General features: G+C 50.1%; 1 protein-coding gene across 1 annotated transcript; it reads right to left on the reverse strand.

The window, feature by feature from the left end:
• Positions 1 to 3,784: 3,784 nt before the first annotated feature.
• LOC135327987 (maestro heat-like repeat-containing protein family member 2B) lies at positions 3,785 to 18,636 on the reverse strand. Its single transcript, XM_064510180.1, has 25 exons — positions 18,466 to 18,636; positions 18,221 to 18,362; positions 17,466 to 17,518; positions 17,044 to 17,151; positions 16,584 to 16,703; positions 16,294 to 16,416; positions 15,614 to 15,766; positions 14,677 to 14,799; positions 14,233 to 14,312; positions 13,620 to 13,752; positions 13,393 to 13,485; positions 12,799 to 12,903; positions 12,307 to 12,430; positions 11,442 to 11,545; positions 10,698 to 10,850; positions 9,518 to 9,672; positions 9,093 to 9,255; positions 8,590 to 8,783; positions 7,146 to 7,283; positions 6,838 to 6,949; positions 6,501 to 6,647; positions 6,013 to 6,195; positions 4,768 to 4,926; positions 4,153 to 4,275; positions 3,785 to 3,904 (listed from the first exon to the last, which is right to left on the reverse strand). Exons 1-25 carry the CDS (start codon positions 18,634 to 18,636, stop codon positions 3,785 to 3,787), a joined length of 3,279 nt encoding a protein of 1,092 aa, XP_064366250.1.
• Positions 18,637 to 22,015: the final 3,379 nt, after the last annotated feature.

Consider the following 22,015-nt stretch of genomic DNA (forward strand, 5'->3'; position numbering starts at 1 on the left):
CTTCTAGCATTTAATCCAACATAATACAGATTTGTTTGTGTTTATTTGTACATATATTTATTAATTCATGCTAGCAATCACAGAGAACTTCATGATTCAAAAAGCCTTAATTCCTCCCAAATTATCAAACATAACTTGTTCTGTCTTTTTTTTTCCCCACTGAATTCCCTTCCCCCCCCAACAACAAACAAAAACCCTTTCTTCCTAATAATTGGAGTGAATAATTGAGTTAAAAGGCTATTTCTGTACTAGATACTGCTATCAAAACTCTGTTCTTATACGGTGATACTATGCAGAACTACATAAGTTGTGGACCCCATCGCTGTGTTTTGAACAGCTTTGCTCTAAGAAATTTTCAGCCTTTTGTTCATCTATTAAATGTAAGGAACACGATGTACTCCTTCAGAGGTATTTATTGAAAATATTTTTCATTAGATCATGGTCAGTGTTGATCTCCGCAGGAGAATGTGTTGGTGGGGGGGATTGAAGGAGTTTCTTATTTTTCTGTTGTTGCATTAGATAAGCTTCTGAGCTGCCCAGTGTTGGAATCTGAGAGGTTTCAGGTAGCATTTTTCAGGGTTTCTTTTTTCTTTTGTAATTTATAGATTAGAGCTTTTCAGATTAATTTTACAGTGATTGTAATAACAATTAACTGCGGTGCTTATGCCTATTAGAGTTGAGACTGTGGCCTATGAAGATTAAATTCACTTGTCACTGAACTGTAAATATTTCTTGTATGAAACACAGTGATATTCTGCTAGTCTTTGTATCCAGGAGAATAAGACTGTTAACAAGGAAGAACCCTATGCCAGTCACTAAGAACCACATAACCTATGGAAATCTCTTAAGAGAAAAAACAAAATCTGACCAAATTAGCTGCCTAATTTCAGCACTGAAATGTCTAATAAGTAGTCTGTGGTCATCAGCTGTGAAATACAGACTACGAAAATCAGGTAGCATGGTTCCAAGCACTGTTCATGCAATTTTATATTAAACAGTACTGGATAAAATAGGAATAATCTAGCAATAAGGTCAGAAATTCTCAGGAAAGCCCTTGTTCAGATAAATGCCTGATCTCTCTTACCTTCTCTTATGGTCTTGGCTATACAGTGGTGCATTTTTGTGCATTTTCAATGGGAAAACTGAACAATGTTTTCACCCTTGTGCTTAGGGTACTCTCTCAAATTTGAGGAACTTGGGTGAATATCCTCAGCAACCTGGTGAAAGTCTAGATTTCCAATGCCTTGGGACAGTGCTGGAACTGTTAGATTATTATAAAATGATTGTTGGCCCTATTAACTACAGAATAAACATTGAAAATGTTAATCAAAATCTGATCACATGCAACTTCTCAGATACTTCTGAAGATGAGAGATTTTGAAAATTCTTCAGTCGTATCTGGACAGTAATGAATTTTAAGAAGGAGATGGACGACTTTCTGCTCTTTCTACTCAAAAAGTATGTCTTTAATCATGTACATTTCAACTTATAGGTTAGTTACTTGATTATCACAAAAGGACATAGAGTATTTGAGGTATAGATCATAATGAAAGATCATTTTTCTGGCTTGCTATTTGAGATTTTGGGAAATTTCAGCATATGGCTTCCCAGGTAGGTGGAATATAGTTAAACAATTTCTGGTGAAATGTTGCACTAAAAAATAATGGATCAATTGCTTCTGTTAGAAGAATCAAACTGAAAGCTATCGTGAAGAATTTGCACACCTAAAACTGTATTGATTTCTCTACACACCATTACTTTGTTTACTGGATATGGCTTTTCTATCACAACAACAGTTTGCTTACTTTCTTTAAAAAGCATCTCTACAGCTTTGGCTTCAGATAAGCCTCTAAGCAACTTAGCAGCAATTATCATTTAGACTGCTATGCTTAAATAGGAATTGAAAGAAACTCAGAAGCAGCCTCTTGAACGGCCTGTTCTTTCTCTGCCCTTTTGTGAAGATCGCTTTGCATTGGAAGCCGCAGGACCCGACAGTTCAAAGACAGCCCTAGCAGTACTCTGCTGTCTCACATTCTTTCTACTGACTGGCATTTGCTTGGTGAGGAGTACAGGACTCCTGCGTGTGCGACACACACAAGTACCCTCTGAACAGAGGCTTGGGTGCTGGAAGTACTGGTGGGCCTCTGCTGAGCTTTCTACATGGCTAAGGAGGGGCACCAGAGAGGAGAAGGTCTTCCAGTCAGTCCTTACTTCCACACGGCTGGGGCTGTAAAAAGCAGAGCCAAAACACACAGGAATGGCCAGAGGCTGCTACTCCAGACTCCAGAAAGCGAATCCCCATCTGGCCAGAACGCAGTCCCCGCCACAGACAAATATGCTCTGGGATCACTCGCCCACCTCACGGTGTTCAAGGTCAGCTCCAGACGCACAGCCCTCTCCAGCTCCCCCCCATACAGACACAGCTCAAGCACACTGCCAGCACAGCTGGGCCACGCACACAACAGCCCTGCTTTGGCCAGTGGCTTGTCCAGAGGCCCTCCACCCCAAGGAAGCACCTCGTGGACTTCTGTTCAATAGGCAACGCTTTATTTCAGTCAGCCGATCGCACTGGCTCCGTGGTAACACTCTGTGGACTGCCTGCTCCTTCCTTGCCTGTCTTGCCTTCCTGCTGCTCACTTTCTGCACTCAAAGATGTTTTCAGAGGACCTCCTAGTTGCTCCGAAGATTCCTGAGCTCCACCCAGTTGTCTCTGAGGACTTGAGCTGCTGCCTGCTGCACACTGGGATGCTCGTCTCCGTGGAACAAGTGGAGAGCTGAAAACGACACAGGCAGATTCCTAAATGACTGCCAAAGCCCAGGACCGAACGGTCGTGCCGTCCCTGACTCTCTGAGCGAGCACCACTCGAGAAAGCTGGGCAGCTTTCCCTGGGCTCAGTCCTGGGAGAGGGCGGGAAGGGTGGGAGATGAGTGGTCTGCTTTGCACACTGTCACTGCAAACCCTTGGCCTTCTGCACATAGTCAGCGAGAGAAGCTCTCTCCTGGCACCAAAGCTTCCTCCATCAGGAGTCTTCCATCTCCCTCTAAGTGGCCAGGAGGCTTCTTCTACTTCAGCCATTTGGCCGAATGTGTGCAAAAGCTTAGTTTCTCAAGAGCCTGACTTTTCCCAGCGGTTACCCAAAAGACATTCAGAGTTTATCAGGAGCTTCTCTCTCTGGGGATGCAAGAGCACGGAGGCCATGTGCAGCTGACATAAAGTCATACCCAGGATGAGTTTTGGGGCACGACACCAGAGAGAAGGGGCAGCGTTGGGCAGTGGAAGGTGGTGACATCTTTCCATGGAATGCAGGAAGGGCAACTGTAACCTACCTGTGCTCAGAAAACTCGTACTGTGCTCTCTCAGCCACTGGCTGTCTGCGTTTTCCAGGATAACACCTAGTCGCACAATGCAAATAAGTAAACATCAAGGCACTTCCTGTGGTAGCCCTAATTCCCAATCTAGTCGCTTCCTGGTCTTGGACAATGGATGATAGGCTTTGGGGAGCAGGGGAAAGCTAGAAATACCAAACCAGAAGGGTCCCTCCCGCTTTAAAGTTCCTGGGCAGAAGCAGGAGGCAGAGCTGAGCAACTGTGTGCGCCAGGGGCCAAGCCTAATGTGGAGCACTAATTCCACTGTGCCTTTGCTAGAGACTTCAGCCCCTTTACAGCCTGTAACTAATTCCTCCTGCTGCCACCCTCCTAAGGCAGGTGACTGTCCCTGGTGCCACTGCAGAGAAAGTGGAGATTGTCCTTTGCTGTCTCTTGCAGGGAGCAGCAGAAGAGAATATCAGCTTTGTCTCTTACCAGCTAATTGGATGGCTGCAGTCCGCATCCCCCAACACGAGCTCCAGAAGTAGGTCTGGAGGGTGCCATAGACGCTTTGCAGAAGCTCTGGCATGTCTCTGGCCTGGTAGAAAACAGAGAAACAGGAGTTCTTTGGCTGAAAAGGCCCTGCCATTGACCCTTGGCAAAGAGGGCAGATGAACTAGGAGAGGAAGGAAAGAGACGGAGGCTGCAAGGGACTGACAGTTCCCATCATTGCCATGCTAGTTCCCACCCTACCACTTCCCAGAAGGCCGCTCCATGCTCCAGGTCTCTGAGCCAGGGAAAGTCACTGCCACCAGGCAGTCTCACCCTGGGCCACAGCTTACTCACCAGGTGACTGCAGACAGCTTCCTGGAGCTCTTCTGCACTCTTCTCGGTGTTCAGAGCAACTTGGGTTTGCAGCTTCTGCAGGCCCAGGAATGGAGTGCAGAGCAGGAAAGTGCTTCGACAGGCCTGAAAAGGAGAGTTGCCCCAGCTCAGCCCTCCCCAGGACCAGCGAGGTGCCTTTCAAGGGACCTCACTGAGCTGAGCCCTGCTGTTCTCTTTCAAGAGGGGGGGATGTTTCACTCAACGCCATTTATAGAAAGGAGAGGGGAGGGATTGCAACAGCAGCCATCGTTCCCCTGGCCTGGTATGTGGCACTCCAGAGAGAGTATCGGTGCCTGAGAGCTGTCGCCGCACGATAGCTGTTAACTGATGTGCCCTTGGGAGAAGCCCCGGATCTCAGGAAGCAGGGGAGATCAGAAGGGACGTGGTCAGCAAAGGCTTGGAGGCCTGAGCACTGCGGAGTCTGGGAAGACTGTCCTGCACCTCAAACAGAAAATGCTGTTGGAAGAGTTTGAGGTTGTCTTTCCATGCAGAGACATTATCAGGAAGGCCAGTATTGCTCTGCTGTTACCATGTAGCACCCTCCTCATGAAGAAAGAAGTGAAAGGTGGCTCTTACATTGCAAACTTCTGGATCTGGGTCCTGAAGATGGAGCATAATTCTGGTCCACGTAGAAGTTGTAATTTCTTTGCCGAGAAAAGATTTCCATTTCCTCTTGGCAGAGGAGGCCAGGACTCCATACAAGGTGAAGGCTGAGGAACGAAGGACTGCCTCGTCCTGCAATCAGGAAACCCCAGTCACCAAGTTGCTGCCTAGGACCCCAAAACAAACATCTCCTGGCCAGCCAAATGCTGAGCCCATATCCTGAGCAATGGTTCTAGGCAGTTTGTCCAAGGCCAGAGGATCAAGAGAATCCATTTCTTTGAAAGACACCATTTGGCATCAAGAAAGGGTTGCCTTATGCTGAGTCTTTCCTTGTCCATTGCTCAGCTTCTCAGGACCGTGCCTCCTGAGCTACTGGGCACTTAGGCTTTTGGTCTCCGAGGTCCTCAAACACTTTACTGGCACCTGACAGAGAGCTAAAAACCTAGAAGCTCTTGGACTCCAAAGTTCCCAGACTCAGAGCCACCTGGCAGCCTCACACGTTCCTAAGGCTTCAGGGCTTTCACACAGAGACAGCCCTCCAGGTGGCCTGTAAGGGAGTTGTAAACAGTCAGTTTCCATTTCCCTCAGAAAAAGAAAAAAAACCCCTCACATTCAAAAGGCTCTACAAAATGGAATACTTGATTCCAGTTGGTACTGCTCTGTGGAAGAACTCCGGCTCAGAAGACTCTGTTGTGGTCTGTCATACCACAGCATGGGCACCTCTCATGTCAGAGCAAGTGAACTCCCGCCATTTGCGAGGAGCATCTAAGCAAGTCTTCCAGACTGTAGAGGCCATGGAGAGGAAGAGGCAGTCCAAGGCGCAAGCCCTCCTTTCCAGGGTAGATGCTGAAAAGACCCAGGGTACAGAGCTAGGCAAAGGAGACCCTCAACACCCCTCTTCCTCTCCATTGACAATGAAAGAACCTGTGAGGGCTAGACCAGACATGGAGAACTACTGTGAAGGGAGGTGACGTCCTCCCTCAGTGTCCAGCCTTTCTTCACTCCTTCCCAAGGGCAATCCAAAGGTGATTAGCTCGCTATGGAGCTAGGAATCAGCAGACATCATCCCAAGTCTCATCAGTTTCTCTTCAGGCTTTTCTAGGAATGAGGCTTCTTCCCTGAACCCAAACAGTCCTCATCTGTGCTTGCTCACATCATACCTTTCAGATGATCTCACAGACTACTAAAACAAGAGTTACCTACTGCTCGTTCACTTACGACATCAAAGAAAGTCTTGGTATAAAGGGCGATTTCTTTAAAGGTGACTCCAATGTCCTTCTCTCCCAGCTCTGCCACCACTTTCGCCAGAGCTGACAAACTCTCGCCCACGATCTCAGAAGAGGTGACGTCCTTGATGGCCCTCATTAACGCCTTCAGAATGGCCTTCTTGTGCTTTCTCAGCTGTCAAAGCAGAAGGCACACAAGAGCTCCTCACCATTCATGCCTACAGCAGAAGTTCTTTACCATTTCTCCCAAGAACAGAATTGGCAAGAAACCAGTCCAGAGCACACCTTAGCCCAAGGCTACACACTCTGTCTCCAGTTGCACCTTTGAAGCCAGAGTGATGTCGGAGAATGGAGCATGGTCTTAAGACACACCAGAATTTCCCTGTTGTGGTTGGTCCAGCTTCTGTAAGCCTTGTGCAGCTCTTTACCAGGACCTGTCTGGTTAGGAGCTTTCTGTAGTGAGTGCAAGCTCATGCTCACCTTCTCAGGTGCTCCACTGGCCAGATTGCCCAGGCCCCTCACTGCCATCCGGCGCACAGTGCTGCTGGCATCCAGGGATTTGTCCACCAATGCACGGCGGACAGGCTGAAGTAGCTTCCACTTCTGAAGCATTGGCGCCTTCATCAGCTAGGAAAGAGCACCATGACCATTAGCATTAGATTGATCCTGAGCACTCATGGCACATGCGTAACTGTTCATGGATTCCAGCATGGCTGGGATACTTTCTGCTAGGATCTTCCTGGAGAAAGAGATGGCCGAGACAGCAGCTTGCAAAGACAACTGCTCTCAAGCCTTCCTTTTCCACCTTCTGTCTTACCTCAGCAAAGAAAGATGCTGCCATGATCCTCAGGTTTGCTGATGGCGAGTCCAGCCATGGCAAGACAGCACGTATGGTGGTCACCGTGACCACATCAGTTTGGAGGAGAACACTGCACACACAACACAAGAAGACAAGAAGGCGACAGAGTATGAGGTTCCAACAGTCAGCTGCTGTGATGCAGACGGTCTTCTTTGGCAACTCAGGACAGCCTCCCCAGGCAGATATGCTGGAGAGGTTCCCATCCAGACCGTTTCTGGCTTACAGTCACCCCCAAGAAGGAGAGAAGGCCTCCACAAGGCTCTTACCTAGTCAGCAGACACATGCCCTCATGGTATGTCCGGGGATTTTCAAGAAAAGCCCATGTGTTCTGCTTCCGGAGAATCCCCATGCATTTCTCACTGATGCACTTGCAGAGCACAGTATCTAATGCTTTGATGGAAAGCCTGATTGAAAAGAATATACATATGTCAGAATCGGAGCACTTGAGACTGTGTCAGGATCACTGAGGAAGCTCAGCCACTTTCAGAGGCACTCATTAACTTCTTCCAAGCCCCAGCGAGTAATACTCAAAGCACCCCCTGAAAGCACACTTCATAATCCCAAAGGGCATCAGGCTAAAAGGAAACTGGCATGATCACTCGCTTTGATGCCCCCAAACTCACTGAACACAGGGGAAAACCCGGAAGCCTCAACTTCTTTGATGCTAGAACCTGAGGGGTCTTCTGCAGTACCAGAGTACCATTTATGCAAAAGATGCACAACAAGGTCCTCCGAGCTGGGGAAATGAATTGCAGTGGGCAGGAATCACCATGCTGTCGCTGCATCACCACTTGTGGGTTCCCCAAACAGACTAGTAATGGTAGAAGAGGAGGCCCAGCACAGCTTGAGGGGACAGTCGCCCTTGCAAGGCCAAGAGGTACTTTGTTCTCTATCATTCATATAAGCAAAGTCTCTCAGGGTTCATACACCAAAAAGAAAAAAAAGAGAGAGAGAAAAACAAACAGCACCCCAAGCGATGTTTGGAAACCTGCTGTGGCCACTGTCTGGACAAAGAGAAATTCAGTTCTGGTTTCCTAAGGAAAGGATTAAACATGGTGACAGCAGAAATCTTGTCCATGGAGCACAGAAGCCTCTCTCATAGGAAGAACAGCTACCTTCAAGGCTATAAGACTGGAAGGACCAGAAGGATGTCCTGCCATATCCTCCAGTGCTGACAAACGGGTCGACTCAGCTGAAGGCCAGGGAGCTGTCTCCACTCATGTCTGGTGAGGCAGGAATGTTCCTGCTTTCATCAAACCCCAATCATTGAATAACTGAGACTTTTGATTCAGAAGCACCTCCAAAGGGGAATAAAATCATCCAAGGATGCCCAGGGAAGACTAATAACAAAGTAGACAAAAACCAAGCCCAAAGAAATAGATGAAACAGCAGAATTCCCTGTGCATGACACAGAGTAAACCAATAGGTGAATTTTAGCTGTGCTGAGAGGGCCAGTTCCGCCTTCATTTCTGCTGTAGCTTTTCCTCACCAGGGCCACACAAGATTTTCTTCAGACTAGCTCCCACCAGCCTACTTTTTCAAAAGCATATTGAGCTCATGCTAGGGCACAAGAGACAACTCGCAGGCTTTTTAAGAAAGTGGAGCAAAGCCTGACAAGAACGCAGAGAGAGGAGACAGACATAGACAAAGACTGGCTTGGTGAGGTGAGCTAAAGCTGCATCCTTCATCTCTGCCCGTTTTGCTCATTACCTGCAAGGACTGCTGCCTTCACCACTTGCCACAAGGACTGGCTCGTCTTCAACTCTTCCTGCAGATGAAGGCAGCTCCTTTCCAAGAGTGTTGCTGATTTGTTTCAGCAGCATTGGAAACAGCCGTGGCAGCAGGAGAGACACACTTTCCCGGGGCTCCAGGGAATACACCAGCTCACGGAGGGCACAGGTTACCTATGAAGAAATGCCGTCACAAACCACTTGGAAAGGAAGAGCTTTTGCCACCACTTACCCCACCAGCCTGCCCGCCTGCCTGGCTGCTCTCCTCTGGAGCTCTGACTTCTGCCACAAGCTTGTGGATGGGCAACAACAAGCTCTCACAGCTTCTCACAGTGATCAAAATGAGAATGACCCAGCAAAGCACACTGTGAGGCTTCTGCATGTGGATTTACAAGTGCCTGTGTACCAGGAGGATGTCCAACCCCTCGCTTTCATTCCACGGGATCCTCAGCCAAAGAGGGGCAGAAATGTCACTTCACATACCATGAGAGGCTCCAGCGCAGCCAGATTGTCGCTCCCTTCCTCATCGAGGCAGTTGCTTCTGGCGGGGGTGTCTTCAGCGCTCTCCAGTTTGCCCATTAGCAACTGGAGCATTTCAATTGCAAAGATGCCTCTGCCAAGAGTCCTCCACAGCTCCACGGTATCACTGCAGGTGAACAGTTTACCCGTGATCGCGTGTACTGTTGGGCCTGCAGCCCCTCAAAGGCAGGTTAAATACCCCCCCCCTCCCAGCGCGGAGCTTTAGCAGCCCCAGTCCCTGGCAAGTCACAAGCACATGCTCTGGCAACAGTCGGACTTTTCTCCTCGGGGAAAGAGACAACTGGCTGCTGAACAGAGTCCCCTCTAGTGCCGCCAGGCTGTGGCGTCTCTGGGCTCCTGAAGTGGAAGGAGAGGGGAGGGGAACCTACCTGTCCATGGGCAGGTGTCTCTGGAGGAGGCTGTTGGTTACTGCCTCAGGGTGATAGCAGCCCAGGACAGACACTGCCTCAAAGAGGAACTCCTTCAGGCTGCCCTGCTGAGCAGCTGGCAGATGATCGTAAAGGATTGTCAGGATTTCTGGCACCTGGAAGGGACAAGGAAAGAACAGCAGGTTGTTTTAGGCCTTTCCTAGGGCTTCCCTTAAAGCCAGACCAATTCTTCAGCACATGAGCAAGTCCTGCTTCCTTGACCATTTGTCAAGATCTCACCCTAAACTTCAGCCCTACCACTCCACACAGTGGAGGGTTTTCTTTTGGGTCTAAGTGTGCTCCTTGCCCTCTCACGCACACAGATGTGCTGTCATTGCACATGCCTTGGCTCCCTTCTGTTTTCAGCTTCTCTTCTCATGCACACAAAAGACATTTTAACGTTTCACCCAGAGCAGTCTGAACGCTTCTAACTATGTGCTTGAAATAAGGCAACATCAAGACCTAACACATTCTTCACACCTTCCGAAGATACCATGCAGTGCCTGCACAAGGGCCTTCAGGTCCTTCCTGGAGGAACCAGCTCTCCAGGGATACTTGTCCTTGCCTCCAGCCTCCTCATTTCTCATAGATTTAACACCTTCCCCAGAGGGAACAACTTTGCTCTGGAGGAAGACATTTGGCAGATCCTTTCACCGCCAGAAACTGTGGCCGTAGCCTGCACAGAGCAAAACTACTCACTTCTCCTGTGGATGACAGCCATCAAGACACTATCTGTCTGCTCTTTTTCCCCACAGGACAGACACCAAGCGATCTGCTGACCACGTATGAAAGGAACAGAGCCCAGGAGAAAAGATGGCTGGCACCGTTCACCAGTGGACCCCGAGACGCAGCACAGACCAGAGAAAGGGGGGGGCTCTACTAAATTGTGTCTATCAGATTTGCTCCTTCTTGGCACTGTGTCTGGAACAGTTGGAGACTTTGCTCCAGAAGGGTTTGTATTGCTGGTACCAGATGCACAGTAGCTCTTGGATTAGGTTGCCAGGACTTCAGCTGGATAAACAAGACATTCTTGGCTCTGCATGCAAGATGCATTTCTGCAGACCACAGCAGCTAGACAAGGGGTAGTGCAGCAGCTCAGTGTCAAAGTTCCAACTCTAAAGATAAACAAGGGGTGTTTTACCTCCAGCAACATTTCTCTTCCACATTCCTTCAGGAAGATGAGCATCCACTCGCCTGCTGCCCGAGCACAAGTGGGGCTGAAGGACAGCATGCTGCCCAGGACAGCCTTCAGAAAGCCTCTTGCCTGCTCTGAGCAAAAGGATTTGCATGCAACCTGGAGAGAAATGAGAAACAGGAGAAACAACATCAGAAGTCTGCTTCCTCTCTTACAAGCAAAGGACAAGAAAACTTGAGCAGCTTCTCAGTTCAGCCATTAGCTAATCCTGAAGGTGGCAGGTGCTTTGTATTCCAATTGCACATACAACTTCTTCTTTTGATTTATGAAGCTCATAGAGTTGGAAGGCTCTTCCATGAGGTCGGTTGCTTGCCTACACAACTTATGTTCTTAAAATAACTCTCAAGAGCTGGCAAGCTAATACATGTTAAAATAAAGAGAAAGCCATCGGGCTAAGGAACTTCCCTGCTTTGCTTCAACAGCTCACTTTCCCCAGATGGAGAGTGTTTGGGTGTGGATGGATGAAAACAAACACACAAACTCATAGAAACTTCATGGAGTCTACTTCTTTCCCCAGTGGGAACGCTAGATATTGTTATGCTTCAAAACCCTCTTACTACTTGCTAACAACAGAGGCCCCATTGCTATAGGCCACTCTGAAAGGGGAGAGAAATCTTGGAAGTAAAGAAGAGAAAAGTGATGGGAGCTGAGCCACCAGGTAGCCACAGCTCTGGCTTTGGAGTCAGTAACCTTTGCGATTTTGGAAGAGGTCCTCAGCAGCGAATCCACATCTGCGGCCATCAGCTCCTCACAGAAGTGATTCAGATCCACTTCCCTTGTGTGCATAACCTTGCCTAAAAGAAACACAGGTGGGAAAGGATAGGCACATTTTCTGAAAATGAACCCCCAGTCCACAGCCATTGATCAAGGAATCACCAAATGGTGGTAGGGAATTCCACAGGGGTAGTGCAGGACCCTTCTGAACTCTGGGTGCAGCATTTTACGAGTCAGGCCATCAGATTCTGCTCTATGCCAGTCAGAAAAAACACTCTCCTTCTCCTACAGCAGTTTTCAGACTATACCTATTGTCCTCAGCTATGGCTCCTCTTTTTCTCAGCCCCTCCATCCCATGTGCAAGCACAGGTCACACCTATCCTCTGACTGGGAGGAGGGTCTCCATAGATTCATCAGTGTGGACAGGTGATGCTGACCAAAGTTCACTCCAGAAGCCCAGGTGTACAACTCCCTTCTAAACAATTTCTCAACTGGGATCATTACTTTGTCTCTACAAAGCTAGAAAGTGCTGTCCTCTAATCCTTGGTGCCTGAGAGTGCTGCCCTGAGACAGAAATGTGGGAGGGCTCTCATTCTCCACAGCACCCAGAAGTGCCCCTGAGGCAGGGCTGCTCAGAGAACTTCCCCAGGCCTCCCTTGTGCTATGGCCAGGAGGGAAAAGAATGACCAAGGTCTGGATGCAAGAAACCAGCAGTCTGCTGTCCATTACTCTTCTCCTCTGGCAATGGAGCCCCCTCCCTGCACATTGCCTCTGCTGCCAGACAGGGAAGAGAGGGAAGAGCAGGCGGAAGGAAGTGGGAAGCAATGACTGTTCTTCTCACCTTGTGTTGAGAGAAGGCAGCTGATACAGTCGACTGCCCGCTGGCGTGATGTGGCCAGGGAGTCACAGCTGAGAGGCCCCAGCACTCCAATCATGGAGCCAAACTGCTCAGAAGAGTTTTCTCTCTGGTAGAAATCAAAGAAAGAAGAAAGTTCTCAGGCTGCAGGAGTGGCCCTTCAACCTTCTCCTTCTGACACTGACTCCTGACCCACAGCAGGGCATCTGGATCGACAGAAGCTCAGCTTTATCCTCCCAGGAGATTAGCAACCCAGAGCACAGCTCTGAGCAAACCTCCCTGCCAGGGAAGCAGAAGGGCTTAAGAAGCAATGCTGTCTTGGTGGCAGATGGGTGCTGAGGTTAGGGCAGAGCTGCAGAGAAGACCTGCAGGGCCTCCTGGCTCGCCAGGGCTGCCCTCGTCTTGGTTCCCCGAGAGACTCCAGCTGAACCCACAAGCACTCCCAAAGAGTTTTGGGAAGAGGGAGTCAATACTCACAGCATCCTCCAGTCTCTCGGTGTAAGTCTTTAGCAGATGAGTGCAGGCATAAAGGACCCTCTCTCTCTCCCACTCTTTCCCAGAACGGAGCCAGGCCTGTAGGAGCTGTTGGAAGACCACAGCTAGATCAGGGCATGCATCGTTTGCACGCACACACACACACACACACACACACACACTCCTTTACAGTCTCCCACCTTTTCTTCCCCCAGGAACCACACTAAGGATACATTGGCCTCCATGGGAATTCATCACCGCTGTGAGGTACACAAACACTGAAGGCTTCTTATATTAGTGTATCTGATACTTGCACACAGCACTCACTCATCAGCAAAGATTGGGAGTGCCTTGTATCCGTCCACCATGGCCATCTTGGCAACAGCTCCCATTGCAACATGCCCTGACAACCAATAACACAACTCCTACAGCCACGACGGGCCATAGTTTTCTCCACCTCCAGGGAAGAATTGCATGCCTTGCACCTGCCTCCAGAGCATCTCCTATTCTCAGATGATCCCCTAAAGCGTGAGGCCCTCCATCCTTGGCTCTCCTCTTGACAAAAGAGAGTTTCCCTTTCTCCTCTTTGCTACTCACGTGAAAGGTTTCCTTGAGCCATGACAAGGTCAGCTCTTCCTCAAGACTTGTCACGAGGCGAGCAAGAGCTTCCAGGGATCGTGTATAGAGAGCCTAAAAGCAAGAGAGAAGGAGTGGTAGCTGAAATCAGAGAGCCTCAGAACTCAGCCAGAGAGGCTGCCAGCATTCAGTGCACGATAAGGTGCAGCTCTGAACATGCAGAGCAGCAGAGGGGGATTGACAGCTACCTCTGCATGCTCAGCATCATCTGCTGCCTCCCCTTCTTTTGTCTGCTCAAGGGGAGGAAGGGGAAATAGGCTTCGGAAGCACTCCTGAAGAAGATGACAGTTTTCCTTCTGGGTCAGAGATGGCTTGATCTTGCTGGCAGAAGACAAAAGAAAGAGTTCAGAAAGGACACTTGCTACTCTTTGCCAGAGGGGGTCCAGTGGCAGCTAGAGTTCATCTGAAGCTGGAGCCCCAGTTCCCAACACTGCTGTTCCATGAAGAGGGAGCACTTCCGCCAACTCCCATGGATTCTTGCCCATCAGACTCCCAGGGTACAGAGAGCCGGGAGCTCTCTTCCCCCAGCCAGCCAGCCAGCCAGCCAGCAGCCTTTCTGCAGCCCAGACCACTCTCTGTTCCACACTTCTCCAATCTACAGCCTCAGGCCATCTCTCTCCAACACTGGGCTCCAGGATCTGTACCGCATCACATCTTCCAGGATCATACAAAACGGGGACCATCACCTCACCCCACACCAAAGGCAGCTTCTCACCCCACACTCAGGTCAACTGTGAAGCTTTAGTCAGCTCCTCTGTGACATGCGGAGGAATACCCAGCACACAGGAGGAAAAGCCCTACCTCAAGTGCTCCACCGCAAGAATTGCCCTGTAGCGAACGGGAGAAGCCACGCAATCCAGGGGCTCCTGCTTCATGAAGTCCTGCAGGTCACAGAGAGACAGGTACACAGAGGTCAGAGGGCAGGAAAGAAGAGGGCCTTGCCTCAGCAAGAAGAGCAGATTCTTCTTCCGCGCGTGTGGCTAACACAGACAGCCTCCATGCAGGTTTCTCCCAGAACTGCCGGAAGACCGCAGCTCCAGAGAGGACAGACCCACTGCTCTTCCCAGGGATCACCCACAAGCTGGCAGCACAAGGGACCCTAGTGTGCTGGTGCCTAGGCCTCGGACACTCCCAAGTTTGCCCAAGGCCTTTCTCAGCCCACAGAGAACAGTGCCTCTCTGAGGAAACCCCTCTCAGTGCACAAACTCTTCTGCAGGACAGCCTCTCTCACTCCATGTCACTCACCAGCACAATCTCCAGCAGCACCCTCTTCGAAGCAAAGCTGAAGTTCTCACAGGTGCCAACGCCTTGAAGGGCGCAGCTGACTTCTGTGACACTCTGGATTAGGGCCAGCTTGAGTTCTGTGTCCTGAGGACCAGGAAAGAAAAACAAGGTGACATAGATGAGGAGCTGTTCAAAGGACCAAAGGCCAAAAGATTAACAGGAGGGCCAAAAGATCAACCCAAGGGCCAAAGCTACTCTCAAAGTGCTGCGGAGGGAAGAAACTGCATCCTCCAGGAGCCTAGGGGGAAGGGCTTCTGGGTCTTATTTCAGTGGAAGGAGATCTCTCCTGGGATCCTAGGAAGACATTGACTACCTGGAAGCAGAAAGGAGCTTTCCCCAGCTTCCTACCCAAAAGAGAGCCCCCTGGACTCTGGCCCAAGGCAGTGGGGAAAGCAAATCTGGAACAACGGAAACTGGAAATGGGAGAAGGGCAAGGAGCAAGGCTCATTCAGGGAGCATTTACTGGGGCTGGGAAAGTGATGCCCGGTGTCTGCAAGGTGCAAGGAGAAAGAGTGAGAGTCGGGGAAACAGAAAACACTAGTATGCGAAAGACGGCAGCAGTTCAGATTACCGCCAACACTACGAGGCTGCAGAGACTCATCTGGAGCCCTCTGTCCCCTGCATGGGGAGCAACGGCTAGAACTGGACCTGGGATACTGCTTGTGCTTCGGGTCTCTGGCATCTCAGACAAGTCCCCCAAAACTCAAAGAACACCAGCAATGACACGGGGATATATGTCAAAGGGATAGAGTGGCAGGTTTGGAACTGGAGATCCAGGACTCTTGTTGAGAGCAGATCTTTCCAAACAGATGCTCTGTCCCAGTAAGCTCCGGTTCAGAGGAGGGCGGGAGCTAGCTCTAGACTAATTGTCCCGACACCGAGCATTCACAGCTCCTACCTGAGGGCTGGTTCTGTACTGGCACAGGATGTTCTCTACAATGTCCGTCTCGACCCGGGCAAGAAGCTGCTGCTTGGGTGCGTGGAGTGCTATTTTACTGTAGATGAGCATGACAGCAGCAGCTGTCTTTGCTCCGTTCTCCTTCTGGTGCTCCTGGAAAATTGGGAAAGTCAGGAGGATTCAGTCGAGCCTCTTCATTTTACCTTAGACTTCCCCTTTGCTTCTAGCTGAGAAACTGCCTCCAAACAGGTACGAGCTTGCCTTTTTCATCCACACTTCTCAAAACATTTCACCAAGTAACTCTTCAATGCCTCCGTTAACTCTCTGGGAGAGAGCTGTTCTCCCTCCCACTGTCTCCCTCTCTTGTGTCTAAGAGCTGGAACTCTTAGACAAAGGAGGGCTGAAGTGCAGAACCTCCTTCCTTGACACCACCAGGAGTTTGAGCACTGCCCATTGACCATCCCTCATTTCCATTTGCCAGCTGAACTGAAACCACACCCAACACTGTTCCAGTGGCCAGTTGCTGTTTGTTGCCACTGCTGGGGAATTTTGATCCATGACTTTGTAATGGGATCTGTCCTGAAGACGCCTGAAGCACCAGAACTCCTGGCTACAGGCTTCCGGCAGTTCTTACACAAGCAAAGAAAGCCAAGACAACAGAGAAAACCTGCTTCCCTTACCTTCTGGAGGGTGAAGACCCTAGGAAGTCTCCTATTCTCCCCAGCAGCAGCAAAGTCGTGGACTGTCTTCAAGGCCAGGTCGAAGTGGCCCTCAGCAGAGGATGCTAACACCGAAATCGGTCCCTGCAACACAAGGGAAAGAGTGAGTCTGTTTCCATCCCACACATTCATCCCTTTCAAGCTTTCAAGCATATTGCCTGAGGGAATCAGCAGGAAAAAGCTCCAAGTCAGGCAACGAGATCCAAGCTGCCGAGGGAAAACTGGAGAGCGCAGGGATAGAGAGCACCCACCTCTCTCTCAGAAGGTTCCAGACGTCTGACTCTTTCCAAGTAGCTCTGCAGCTGTTCTTCAATGTAGCTGATGTTCTGAGACGCTGCCAGTGCTCCCCCCACAGCCTTATAGAGGAAATTCTGAAAGAGAAGAGGCCAGCGCGAAGAGGTTGCTAACACATCAACCTGTCATCACTGGAGAAGCGGAACACCCAGCTACCACCCCATCTCAAGGACCAAGAGACAGCCAAGGCACCAAGACTATAAAAACAGCCCATTTCTTGGCCCAATCCAGTTACCAGCTCTATACAGAGAATTAAAGGAAGAAAAAAAAAAAAGACATTATGTAGGGCTGAGAATAGGAAGCAGTGAAAAGCAACTGTATTGAAAAAAACCATGCAGGGAGAGAAGCATCCTGTGGCTCTGCCACCAAACCTCTCAAGGAAGAAAAGTAAAGACCAAGTCTTAGCAGAGGACCAACCTTCTCCTTGGAAAAGTTTGGATAGTGGGCCATCTGCTGAGTTAACTCGCCATTCAGCTTCATATTCCAGGTCTCATTCTTTATGGCTTCCAGAGATGTTCTCAGGAACTATGGAGAAAACAAAAAGTGGAGCAAATGCTTCCTCAGGTTTTGTCAAGGTCTTTCTCTCATTCCAGTGTAACAAGAAGGTGTCTGGGGACAGCTCACACTACGGATAATCCATCTTCCCTTCCCACCCCTTTAATCTGCCCCAGACCCTTCTTCCAATATGCAGCTAAGATCCTTCTGGGTCTCAGGAAACTATAGAGAAAGAGGCAGTGGCGCTTTTAGGACAACAGGCCCAAGTTCTGGGAGAGGACAGGCTTGCCCAAAACCTCACTGCCAAGACCCCACCTCCCAGCTGTCATAAAAGAACTCTGTACCTGCAGCAGACGGCACTCCCATTCTGCATAGTCCAGGGAGCTCTCATCTTTTCCTGGGAAACAAGAGGACACAACAGCAGGTCATCTGATTACAGTGAGCCCAAAAGAAGCATCCACACGTCTCCTTTGGAAGCAAAAAGTCCAGCATTCCCAGGCTACCAGCTCCCAGAATGTACCTGTTCTGTCAGGGCTCAAAGGCAGCTACTCCACCAGCCCCTTTGTGAGTCCAAATGCATAAGGTATGTCCAAGTCCCATTTGTTCAGGACCATGGAATCAACGCTGGGGAATACTGACTGCTGGTCAAAGCAGCTGTCTATTTCCTCACAGGAAGAAAAATGAGGCAGAAGGGCCTTTCACAACCAGCTGGAGCTTAGTGCAAGAGAGAACTGCCACTGCCAAGCTGGACTCGACTGGTGACTCTGAACTTCCAAGGAGAGGGCAGTGCCACAAAATCTCCTCAAGGGGGAATGTAACCACTCACAAACACTGTCCAAGCAAGGGTGGGAGGATGCTGCCAGAGCCTGCCATTCTGATGCAATATGCCAGGCTAAAGCCCACACAGGGATCAGATTATTTCAGGAGCATTACTTCTCTCAGCTGTCAGTTCCAGCTCCCTGGAACTGGGAGGGATGAAGAACAAGACAGCTTTAAGACACTCAAGGGCTCCGTTGTCCTCAGGCACTCTGGGGACCTGCCTTTTCCTGACTTCCCTTCTGTCCTCTTCAAATCAATCCCCTCCCAGCGGACACTTTACCTTCAAGGTACTGCAGCAAGGAAGGGATCTGTGCCATCCAGGGAATCCCCACCGCTCTGTGAATTGCCCTGTGAAGGGTCTTCAGCAGCTGCAGGGCAACAGCTCCATGGCCACCTCCTTCATAAGGAGAGCAAGCAAGCACCTGGAAGAGGGAAGGAGAGAGAATTAGAGCTCCAGCCTGACAGAGGAACAGCAGTTTGTCTGAGAAAGGAGAGGGGCTTTGCAGGTGCCATGGCAGGCAGCACACAGCAGAACTGCTTCTCTTTTTGCACTGCCTCCCTGAGGAATGGCGCGTCCTTGCTATTCGAGAGGTCCACACTGGGAATGCCCAGGCAGTCCTTGGAGGGCAAGACGCCCTCCAGCAGGCTTGTTCCTCCCTGAAGGCTGCAAGCATCTGCCTTGAAAGCAGTCTCCATCCGGAGCTCTCCCCCTTTCCTTTGGTCAGGAAAACTCTGCCCCGAGGAGTCCCCAACTACTCACCAGGAGACGTACCAGCAGAGCCTGGGGAGTTGGCAGTTTGGCTGGAAAGAGAAAGAAAGATCCATTTCAGCAGGCCAAGTCCCACACAAGATGATCACCCGTCCATCCCAGGCAAAGCCTCCAGGACAGGACTGAAGGGGCCTGATAATCTGCTGATAAATTTGCCTTCCCCCAGCTTTTCCCATCTTAGGGTATCCATGCAATTAACGTGCCGAAAGGAAGGTAACTCCCCAGCACTGCCAGCAAGGAGTCCTCCATTTTACAGGGAGAATGCTGAGAAATGAAGAGCAAAGCATTTTCTCTGGGAAATGCAGAGGAAATTTCCACAAAGGAAATACAGGGCAGGACTCCCTGTCACCTAGCAGAAGGGCAAGGCTGTGCTGTTCACTCTTCCCAGCCTCCCAGTTGGGTCTGCCAGGGGACAGAGACACACACAGGCTCAGCCTGTCCACCTGACAGAGCAGGACAGAATACTTTGGAAGTTTCTCTCTTTTACCGCGTTCTTGGTAGCACAGGTAATTGGGTTCCTCCTTCTCTTCTGCTCTCTCCTGTCTCTCCACGAGCTCCCTGAGGCAGTGGGAGAGTGGGACCAGAGTGCCAGTGTACTGAGCTGGCACTACGAACTGGAGGAGCCTTGGCCATAGGAGCTGCAGAGCAAAATACAGCAATTCAGCACGTCATTCTTTCCATCCCTTCAACTCCTGTTTTCATAGTGGCTGTCCTCTGTGGCTATGACCCAGCCCCTCCACTGTTAGCCCTCTCCAGGGCATTACTTCATGTCTCTCCCACCCTTTCTCTTCTGTCTCTCTTCCTTCTAGTCCACTGTCCTAATCCCCACTTGAGCCCATCTCTTGGACTGTTATTCACAAGGCTTCATTTCCCCTCTCCTCCGACAAGACATTCTGGTAGCCCCGTGCTCGGAAGAGCTTGTCAGCAGGGAGGGGGAGGGCTAGAAGAAGGTATCCTCAAGGCAAGGAGTAGCACCAGGTGGTGGGATGACTTACTCTTGTCATGCCGCTTGCTGAGACGTCCAGGGTGTCGAGGACATGTAAGCAGAGAGTTTGAAGCGCGGTCTCTGCCACTGCTTCCCTCTCAGAGAGGTTTCCTGTCTCCTGCAAGACACAAGTTTGAAAACACTCCCATCAGCTACTGTTTCTTCAGGAAGAGGCTAGAGGCTTCAGTAGGAGACTTGGCTTTTGCTTTGGGAGCACAGGTCACCTGAGGTAAGACAATGGGAAATCCTATAGTAGGGGTCACATCCTGGACTGCAAGGAAAACTACACAGAATGCAGAGAGAGCAACTGCCTGTTTGCAATTACCCAACCAATGGGGGTAAATGGTTTATTCGCGACAGCAGATGCTCAATGGCCCGAGCTCTGTTTTAATGACACCAAAGAAACGCTCTTCAGAGGAGTTCTGCTCAATTCCTGCACTGAAAGGAGAGCAGAACTGGCCCCAAGGACAAGGAAGAGGAGGTGGGAGTTCTTGACACGCTTCTCCTTACAAATGCAGCCTTCAGGAGCCTCACAGCAAATGACTGAACAAGAGGAAAGGCACAGCCAAAGCCAAGAGCTTCACCAAGTCCTTGTTCTGGTGAGCCACCTACAAGGAGTCATTCCCTGTGAACCTGGCTGGCAACACCTAAGAAAGAGGTGCCTGTGGTCCCTTTGTTTCCAGAAAGCACACAGGGCCCGAAAGCACTGCATGGAGGGCAGGACAGGTTTGGACAGAAATATGGAGGACAAGGAAAGAACTGGAGAGCTTTTCCGGCTTGTCCTGCTTAGCCCACAATTTCTGTCTTTTGCTGATCATCCATCAGCAGTTCAGAAAAGACTTGTCCACCTTTGTATCCTGCTGAGAATCCACTTTTCCAGGGTGGCTTTTGCCAAGCAGTTTTGCTGAAATCCCTGGCAGCACCACTGCTCTTTTCTTACTCTCCCACGGTGCCTCCGATTGCATGACATGGTGGTGTAGCACCACAGCTGCACCCTTGACAGCAACAGAGAGACCCACGATTCAAGTCGGTTGGGATGCTGATGAGGTCATGGCACCAGGCACTCAAGGGCTGCTGCTTGGGGGCCTCCACATTTTCAGGGAAGCTCAGTGCAGTAGTCAGTGGACAAAAGGCACAAAACAAAGCCCCAAATGTCACATTCTCCTCTTACCAGTCTGCTGGTGGCCCGACTGAACTCCCTGAAAACATAGGCCACCAGACCCCAGGCCGAACAGTTCTCGACACCAGAGCTGAACAGTTCCTTGATGAAACCAAGAACAGCCACCTTCACCTGCCGGGGAGGAGATTGCAAACAAGAGTAACCATGAGTCCTTCTCTCCAAAGCAGGAAACATATGCCTAGGCTAGATCCAAACTGCGTAGGGAAATGCTTCCCCTGTCACTCATCAGGCTACCATCCCTTCCCCAGCCACCTCACCTTACTCCGGTGGTCTCCAAAGACAGTTTCCACTGCCTTGACAACCAGGAACATGTTCTTTCTTATCGCCATTGCTGAAAGGAAGTACAGGTACGTTGAGGCAGAGCCCACCCCTCCAAAAGAGCACTGTCGAAATGTCTCTGCTTTCTCATGGACAGCTAGACAGAAAGCACAGGGCCAAAATCTGACTTCAGGGGAAGCAGCAGAAGCCAGGAGCAACAGGGACTACCTAACACAGAGAGTTAGAAAAATGGGATCCACACTGGAATTCACTACTCTTTATGCTCGGAGTGTTACTGAGCTTCAGCTGTCACCCCTGACGAAGCGTGGTCAATAACTATCCAGACAGACTGCTCGGCTGGGTTTGATACGGTTGGAGACTACAATTCATTTGGGTAACATAGTCTTTGTAAGCACCCACGCATTTCTGTGCTTCACCCTTTCTCAGCTGAAACATGGTAAGGCGCTTGGTCCACACTGAGCGTGCCCTCCATGGATTTTGACAAGGCTGCTGGCCTGTTTCTCAGAGCTGAAGGGGACTCGGGCGACTTCCGAGATACCTCAGGGAGTGTGCACTTCTTGTGCACTCAGGTTGCAGAGGAGTCTGGTCTACCACAGCCCAACTGCACAGCCTGAACACCTCCTCTGATCAGGCTCTGGCAGTTCATGGCTTCAGCTCTTGGCTGTTTCTGCTCGTAGTCCCTCAGCCAAAGTACATCATTCCTCCTATTTTCTTCCTAGTGTTACTTACGGTCACAATGAACAAAGAATCTCAGCAGAGACAGGGCTGCTATTCTAGAAGCCTCGTTCTCAGCCTCCAGTTGTGAGTACAGAAACTCCATGGTCTCCTCAGGGAAGCTTCGGGCTGGAGGGAAGAAATCATG

This window comes from Dromaius novaehollandiae, chromosome 1, assembly GCF_036370855.1.
Source record: "Dromaius novaehollandiae isolate bDroNov1 chromosome 1, bDroNov1.hap1, whole genome shotgun sequence".
NCBI lineage: Eukaryota > Metazoa > Chordata > Aves > Casuariiformes > Dromaiidae > Dromaius > Dromaius novaehollandiae.